Raw genomic sequence first — 8,881 nt, forward strand, 5'->3', positions numbered from 1 at the left:
CATCAATTCTTCTATGATCTTCCTTATTCACCGTCCAGCTTTCGTATGCATATGAGGTTATTGAAAATACCATGGCTTGGGTCAGGAGCACCTTAGTCCTCAAGCTGACATCTTTGCTCTTCAACACTTTAAAAAGGTCTTGTGCGGCAGATTTGCCTAATGCGATACTGCATTTGATCTCTTGACTGCTGCTTCCGTGAGTGTTGATAGTTGATCGAAGAAGAATGAAGTAATTGACAACTTCAGTCTTTTCTCCGTTGATAAGAATGTTGTTTATTGATCCAGTGGTGAGGATTTTTGTTTTCTTTACATTGAGATGCAATCCATACTGCAGGCTGTGCTCTTTCAAGCCTGTGATAAATGTGCTAATTTATATATTGATAAAAACCAGAAGATGTGAATAGTGGAGAAAGTCTTCCTTGGACAGAAGCCTAGTTCTGTGACTGTGGTGGTTCTCCCCGAATGGATCCCCAAGTTACAGAGGCTCTCGATCCAGAAGTGAATGGATTTTTACCACGTATGTTGGACTAGATAATTTGGTATTAATGTTTACTTAGGTAATGAAATCCTTTGTGACATAATTTGGGCTGGCCTCTGGCAAAGACAACTGTTGTCAAGCTCAACATTTTCTAGAATCAAAAACGTCTTCTGCTTTATGGATCAGCAAACAAATAGGACAGTGAAGAATTGGTGGGCAATGTGTGGCTGCCCTGGGGGTGCTGCTAACCTCAAGGTCAGTGGCTCAAGCCCACCAAGTTGCTCCAGAGGAGAGAGATGAAGCCGTCTGCTCCTGTGAAAGTGTATAGCCCCGGCAACCCCATAGCTCAGGAGTGGGAGCATCCGGCCCACGGGCTGCATACGGTCTGCGACATCATTTGGTCTGGCCCTGGCCAGACAACCGCAGTTCTGGCCATCACATTGTTAAGTGCTGTCGAGTTGCTTCCAACTCATAGCGACCTGTATAGGCTTTCCAAGGAATGACTGATGAGCTTGAACTACCGACCTCGGAGTTCTAGCCGACATTGCAGTTCAGTGCATTAGCCCACAGTACCCCCAGATGTCATTAGGAGTGAGTTAATTAAATGTATGACCAAATACAGGCTAATTTTTAAGTTGATCATTTTATATTGACCACGAATGATGCTATAAACATCCACGTGGCCCTTGGCATAAGCTGCCCCTGGGAAACCCTAAACATGGTCACTATGAGTCGGAATTGACTTGACATCACTTAACAACTACTGCCCCTGCTCTTACAGGGTCGCTAGAGTTGGAATCCATCTGGCAGCAGTGGGTTTGGGTGAGTATATGTGACGAAGGAAACCTAGAGAGCTGGAACCAGCCTTGGGCCTGCGTTCCCACTCAGGAAATAGCTGTAGACATGAAGTCCTGATACATGCTAGTACATGCATGAAGCTTACAGTGTGCTGAGTGAATGAGACAAGTCCATCACCAAAGGACAGATATTGTATGACCTCACTTAGAAAGAAAATACTAGAGCAGGCAAGGTGTGGAGACCAGTGTTTATTAGCTGTTTCCAGGGGCTCTGAGTTCTTTTTATGGTGAAAATTCACATTAGGTAAGGCTTAAAGGTTATACAGATGATGAATGTAATTGAAGTCAATAAATTGTACGCTTGTAAAAAGTTGAACTGGCAGGTGTAGTGTATATATATATGTGTGTGTGTATATATATATATATATTATATGTATATTTATTTATTTACATCAATATAGAATTGAGGCTACTGATGTTCAGCCATATACCTCATGGGGTTTGGTTTCTTGGTTTGGAAGTTTGAGGTAATGGTTTCATGGGACATCACAGTTCATTGGCTTCAGCACTATGTCCTATGTGCAGAGTGCCTGAGTCTTAGCTGTGTGTGACTCTGCCCAATCACCTGAGGTTTTCTTCTCTGTAGTTTCGTAGACAACTCTGACAAGCTTCTTCACATCCAAGTGGAAGACTCGCTGGAAGCCAATCTTTCTCCCTTTTTACGCCACCTCTGTCACTTCATTGGTAAGGAGCCTTCTCTAACCAGGTAGCGACTGACCTGGGACAGGGGGCGGATGGGCTTTGGCACCTCATCCACTGCCTAATCCTGGGTGGTCTCCCAGAGTTTGCCTCGGGGCAGTAGGACCAAACAAGGACAGCAAACTGCATCAGAGCCCTGGTTCAGTCCAGCCTCATGGTGCCTGTTTGTCCACCTAATACACTCACAGAGGCCTGCTCTGCCCTAGTTCTGGGGACCCAGAGGTGAACCACTCTTGTCTGTCAGTGGGGTGGAAGTGGGGGTGGAAGGAAGACTCCAAAGCCCCTTCCAGCTCTGACTTCAGGATTCTCAATGTGTGCCTCCAGCTCTCTCTGTTAATGTGTGGTGCCCACCATAGCTTCCCTCATTGAGGTTGATTTCTGCAGCCACCTCCCACATGCTGGTCTACAAGATCCCTGGAGAAAGCAAAGGGGAATCAGTTCAGAGTCCCCACACCATGCCTGCCTGCCTGGCACCGGGACAGCCCCAGCCTAAATCACTGCAGGAGGGCTGGCAAATGGTATTTGAGCCTAAATGTCCAGGGTCCGATTGGGCCGTATTTACTCAGTGTCTGGTTGAAGCTTTCCCAGCAGCAGAGACTGAGACTTGCCACATGTCCCACTGTGGGTGGTAGAGTCCCATGGCACGAAGTAGCCCACTACGCATTCACACATCACTGTGAAGCTCTATGCCTCAACTGCCTTTCTCATAGGACGAGACCGTTGGCCCTCGTCATTGGAGCCCCCTCAGTCCCGAAAGTGTGTGATTTGGGCTTAGTAAGTTACCTTCTGTTCATAGGATTCCAGACCAGGCTGCTTCGGTTGTTTCCTCACCCCTCCCTGGGGAGCCTCACAGCTCTGGAGGCATTAGTCAGGTGGTTACAGCAGACATTTGTAAGCCAGCCTCGGTGCTAAGCACAAGCAAAACACTTTATGAGGTGGGTTATGTTCTGACCCCATTTCTCAGATGAGAAAAATGCCACCACCAGTGGGTGGCATAACTCAGATTTACACCTGGGCCCTTTGACTGTAGAGCCCTGGCTCTTAGGCATATGCTACACTGACTGGCCTTGGAGTCCTGGGGTGGCGCTGTGGGCTAATGCACCAGACTGCAAAGCCATTTGAGCTGTAAGGTTGGTGGTTCAAGCTCACCAGCTGCTCCTCGGATAACCCTATACAGGGTCACCACCGACTCAGTGGCGCTCAACCATAACAACATACTGTCTTTGTAAGTGTCCTAGTGTCCTTGGGGGACAGCTTGCTCATCCCTTCTGGGGTCAGCAGCCTGCAGAGCAGACCTGAGCAGACCTGAGTGTCCATGTGGAATTCTCATGACCTGGCAGCCAGGTGGGAGTCTCCTCACTTGTTGGGTGATGTGATAGTTTTGGTAGAGTCACGTATTTGCTCAGACTGTGCTGTGTAGGTTCTGGGCCCACTCCTGGTCTATAGGCCCACCGAGGCCTGCCATCTGCCAACAAACCCAGCCCACCGTGCAGAAATAATACCAGGGAAGCTAATATGTGGATATGTGCAGAGAGGTTTACAGCAAGGAGGTCACAGGTCAGGTGGCAGGCGGGCAGGTCCAGTAGGTAAGAAGGTAGGCTGCTGATGACTCCCAGGATTTGCAGGCAATAGAGCAGGCCACTGGCTGAGTGCAAAGAAGCAGAATTGGATGCAAGATCCAGACCGTGCAGAGAGCAAGCCTGGCCTGAGTGTTGGGTGTAGGTTAGAAGCAGCCACAGCCCTCCGGAACATCCCTGTAATTGATGGGCAGCTCAGAGCAGATCTCATCATGAACTGATGATATTAGATCTCAACTGCCAAACCGCTGACAAAGCTGGCCAGTCACGTTGACATAAAACCTTAACTATCACAGGGGCTGTACGTGATCACCCCACCCTTACCTCTTTCAGACATCCACCTGGAGCTTGGCTCGGTCATCCTGGTCTTCTCCAAACTGGGCATCAGTCGCAGCTGTGCAGTCATCATTGCCTACCTCATGCACTGGCAGGGGCAGTCTCTGAAGGTATAGGCAGCCCGTCTAGGCTTGGGCACGGCCACCCCAGGAGCCGGGCTCGGGGCTGGACCTGGGAGGGACATGGCAACAGCACTGTCTTTGGGGCCTCTTGACAGGTGGGCAGGGCAGGGCTCTGGGAGGGCAGCTCCGGAGCCTGGGCTGTGACCTTACCCTGTTGTCCAGGAGCAGGGTCTATGGGGCAGGTCTGGGCACTCTGGCTATGGGTCCCCACTGCCATCTCCGTGTCCCAGCATCTGTCCAACACTCTGCAAGGCAGGCAGCAGCTGGCTTCAGCTCCGGGTCCTAGGGTCTCAACCCACCATCTCCCTTCCTCATGAGGAGAGCAGGGCCCCCAGGTGGGTAGGGAGCTGGGAGTCATCACAGCAAACTCCACGGGGACTTGGGGTTCCTGACTCCCGCTCCAGGACTTGTGGGGTGGGGAGCCTTACTTCACCGACGGCTTGTATGGGCTTTTTGAAGGTTAGGGTCAGATCCAGAAAACCAGTGCCAAGGGGTGTTTGGAGTAAGTGAGAGGCAGACAGAGACCACAGCCTTCATCCAGCGTGCTTTCTGGAGTGAAGGTGCTACAAGGAGGCTTGGGTACACACTCACAGGGTGTCGCGCTCAAGGTCCTGTCCTCACACCTCACACCCCGTCCCAGGAGGACTTTCTGGATCTTCACGCTCCAGGACTGTTGTGGGGGCGGGGTCTTGGCTGGTATCCAGAGCTAGTGGGAATTGGCAGAAACCCCTCCCCAGCTAGGCTGGAGGCAGAGCTTATCCGCCAACGGGGGCCCAAGGGGCTCCTCAGCTCGAGCCCCCTGGAGCTCACCCTGCTGTGGTTCCTGTTCTGTCATCACTCAAAGAGGGAGGAGCCCTGGTGGTGCTGTGGGGTAAGCATTGGGCTGCTAACTTCAGTGTGGTGGTTCAAACCCACCAGCCGCTCTGCCGGAGAACGATGAGGCAGTCTGCTCCGTAAAGATGACAGTCCCAGGAACCTAGGGAGCAGGTCTCCTCTGTCCTACAGGGTCCCTACGACTCAGCAGGGGCTTGGGCACACAGCCTTCAGAGCTCTCACTCCTCTGACACTTGGTGGCAAGGACCCATTAGATGTGGGCACCGGACACTTTCCCAGAAAAGTGCAATTGTCTCTCTGGCCACATCCAGAGCCGAGGCCACAGGGAAGAGCAGAGTGAGGTTCTCCTGCGGCGAGGGCCCAGCTGTCACTGTGATAAACTCATGCAGGACCAGTCCCCCTGCAGGGAGACACGGCACGATGTATTCCCGGTGGCCGGGACCTCAGAGGAGCAGCCTGCTGTGCCCTCTCAAGAACTCTCGGCCATGAGAGATGTGTTGACATGGAGCTCTGGGGTCACGGGGTGCTGAGTTGTGGTCCTGGCAGGCCTTTCTGGCTCAGCAAACCCTCTAGCTAGGTTAGCTCTCCTGCCACCATGCAGTACCCGGGGCCACAGACTCAGGGGATCTGGGCATAGCTCTGCGATCAGAGTCCGAAGGCCAGGCAAGGAAGGGTGTGCACCCCTCCTGGGCACAGCGTACTGCTCTGGGAGCCGGCTGTAGCCCCAGTGTTCCTCAGGCACAAGGCCAGCTCTTAGAGTTGTCTCCTCCCCACCTACCCCTCCTGGGAGGGTGGGGGTCCAGGAGTGAGCTGGAACCCAAAGTTGGCTAGCACCCAGAGCCTCCCATCACCCTTTACCTGGGCTGCCAAAGCTTTGGTGTGGAAAGTTAAATCTTCCTTTCAGGAGAGTGGTGGGGGGCTGCCAAAGCTTTGGTGCGGAAAGTTAAATCTTCCTTTCAGGAGAGCATGGGTGAATTTGGTTCTTGAGATCAAGAGCAATCCAGAATGGCTCCTCTGAACTTTGTTGATAGGAGAAATCGAGAACCAGGCACTTGTGTGGCACCTAAGGATGGGTGGGCTAAAGCTGGGATCTGAGTCTTCAGTGAAAGCCTTAGATGGGAGATCTCAGGTGTCAACATCACGTGTTGGTGAAATACTTGATGTTCCACTGCCTTACTGAAAGCCATCAGCGGAGCTACAGAAAAGTCAGTAAAGACTAATGGACCCCTAAAACCAAAGCAGCCACCCTTCTTTGCCAGGAAGGTGATTGAGAAGACTGGTGAAGCAAAAAGCCGGTTCCTGCTGTAGGTAACACCTATCCAGAAATGGAAAACCTCTTACCCTCAGCAGCTCCAGACGCTGAGAGCTTTGAGCTACGTGAAGAGCACCAGATTGCACACCCCCCCTTGAGTGCCTCTCCTGAGCCTCGGTGAGGACAGGAAACTTAGAAAGCTCGTGGGCACGGGCTCCCCTCCTCTATGACATCATCTCTTGTCTCCATCAGCTTTTCTGCTGAGCCTGGATGTCGGACTGCTACCTGCTTTCTATGACTTCGACATTTAGTGCTTTCTTGACTCTGCAGAGGCTTTCGATTGTGTGGAGCCGGACAAGCTATGGACAACACTTTAGAGAATGGGTATTCCAAAACACAAAATTGTGCTCATGAAGAATTTGTACTTAGACCAAGAGGCAGTTGTTCGAACAAAACAAGGGAACACTGAATGGTTTAAAAACAGGAAAGGTATGTGCCAGGGTTGTATTCTTTCACCATACTTACTCAACCTTCACGCTGAGCAAATGATCCAAGGAGCTGGATTCTATGAAGAAGAACGTGGCATCATCAACAACTCGCAATATACAGATGATACAACCTTGCTTGCTGAGCACAAAGAAGACTTAAAATACTTACTGATGAAGATCCACTGCCTTCAGTATGGGTTATACCTCAATGTAAAGAAAACAAAAATCTTCACCACTGGACCAAAAAATAATATCATGATAAATGGAGAAAAGATTGAAGTTGTCCAAGGCTTCATTTTGCTTGGATCTACTATCAACACTCATGGAAGCAGCAGTCAAGAAGTCAGATGACGTACTGCATTAGGCAACTCTGCAGTACAAGACCTCTTTAAAGTGTTCAAGAGCAAAGATGTCAGTTTGAGGGCTAAGCTGTGCTTGACCCAAGCCATGGTATTTTCAGTAGCGTCGTATGCATGTGAACATTGGACAGTGAATAAGGAAGACAGTGGAAGAATGGATGCTTATGAGATATGGTTTTGGAGAAGAATGTTGACTTCCAGAAGAACAAACAAATCTGTGTTGGAAGAAGTACAGCCAGAATGTTCCTTAGAAGCCAGAGATGAGACTTCGTCTCTCATACTTTGGACATGTTGTCAGGAAGGACCATTCCCTGGAGAAGGACGTCATGTTTGGTAAAGTAGAGGGTCCGTGAAAAAGAGGAAGAGCCCCAATGAGATGGTTTGGCGCAGTGGCAGCAGCAGTGGGCAGTGTTTTGTTCTGTTGTGTATACGGTCATTATGAGTCAGAACTAACTTACAGCATCTAAGAATTGCTTTATAGTTTATATGTATTTTTTGTGTGTTCTTTAATTTTAAAAAGAGTGTGGGATCCCCAAGCCCAGAAGAAATTGATTTTGGTGCCTTTAAACTGCCGAGAGTAGCTCTGACCCTGAGAGATCATCAGGGAAGCACATGTCTAAGGCGCCATGAGAGCCAGAAATGACGAAGTACTACAACTATGACTTCAGGAGTAATAAACACACTGGAGCCCTGCCACATAAGGTCCTGCCATTGCATAGAGGATGGAGCTGGGATTTGAAGCCAGACTTGAACAGGACACCGAAACAGCAGGGTAGGCAGTCTGAAGGATGGGACGCGGCTGGGCGCTGCCCCTTACGAAGTGTGGCCTGGGGCATGTCCTAGGCAGCATCTGCTCTTCCTGTCTGCCACAGGTGCCGTGAAAGGCGCATGCTCTGTGTGACGGAAAGAGCTTGTGTGTGTGTTGACGGGAAGGGAAAATCCGAAGGGCTTAGTAAACCTTACTGCTGTACAGTTGTGCCCCCACACCATTTTTGGTCTGATCATTTTCTTCTGTCCTCGGTCAAGATGGGGACCAGCTGGTCACCTTCTCTATTCACTAGCCCCCTTCCTGCACTTTAGGATGGTTGCCTGAGAGTGGTCATCTTCGGTTTTTCCTTCTCCAAAGAATTAGTCCCCACTCTCTTCCCCTTCTTGTTAATTCCCCACCCGCCTGCACACCTTTGGTGAGGGTGGGTTCACGGATGTTGCCTTCGTCTCCACAGGAGCCCTCTGAGGAGGAATCATTTCCGTTTCCGGGTTCAGAATCTCAAGGCTGAGTCACAGCGCATCACCCTAAAGAGTTAGCCCCTGGCCGCTGTGGTTTTTTTGGCCCTTGATCTGGACCCTGGACAAATGCCCATTTGCTCCCAGCACTGGTATTGTCTGCATTGGGAAAGGTCTAGGACCGATCTTGATGTCCACTCTGCTTGTCGTCACAGAGCTCCTGGAACTACATCAAGAAGTGCAAAGGCAACATGTGTCCAAACCGGGCTTTCGTGAACCAGCTTCTGCTCTGGGAGAAAATTGTTCTTGGAGACCTCATCACAAACATCTTGGATCTGCACTACTGATCATCTTCCAGGCCAGCAAGGGATCCTGGACATGTCACTTGGGGGCTTCTTGTGGGGCGTTGTGAACCAGGCTGGGTAAAGGGCTTGGTCTGGAAGAAGGCATTTGCTGCTTGAAGCCTGTGTCAGCCTTCTGCAGTGATTCTTCCCAGGGACTTCTACTCAGCCCCCAGGCCTCCAGGGTCACCTCCTGTACTGACTGCACTGTGGTGGCCACCTCCTTCCCCCATGGTCTGCACATCTGGAGACCTGCCGGGGAGGAGCTCCAGGGACTTACCAGGAGGTGTCACAAAGCCCACCCATGGGCAGAC

General features: G+C 50.8%; 1 protein-coding gene across 1 annotated transcript in view; it reads left to right on the forward strand.

Annotated features, from left to right (window-relative positions):
* The window catches only part of STYXL1 (serine/threonine/tyrosine interacting-like 1), a 58,568-nt gene extending 49,995 nt beyond the window's left edge, over positions 1-8,573 (forward strand). The window contains exons 5-7 of the mRNA XM_006859833.1: positions 1,922-2,019; positions 3,945-4,057; positions 8,442-8,573. Coding sequence (XP_006859895.1) covers positions 1,922-2,019; positions 3,945-4,057; positions 8,442-8,573 — 343 coding nt within the window. The remainder of the gene's footprint in view (positions 1-1,921; positions 2,020-3,944; positions 4,058-8,441) is intronic.
* The last annotated feature ends 308 nt before the right edge of the window (positions 8,574-8,881 follow it).

The sequence above is a fragment of the Chrysochloris asiatica genome, unplaced genomic scaffold (genome assembly GCF_000296735.1).
Source record: "Chrysochloris asiatica unplaced genomic scaffold, ChrAsi1.0 scaffold00034, whole genome shotgun sequence".
In the NCBI taxonomy this organism is placed as follows: domain Eukaryota; kingdom Metazoa; phylum Chordata; class Mammalia; order Afrosoricida; family Chrysochloridae; genus Chrysochloris; species Chrysochloris asiatica.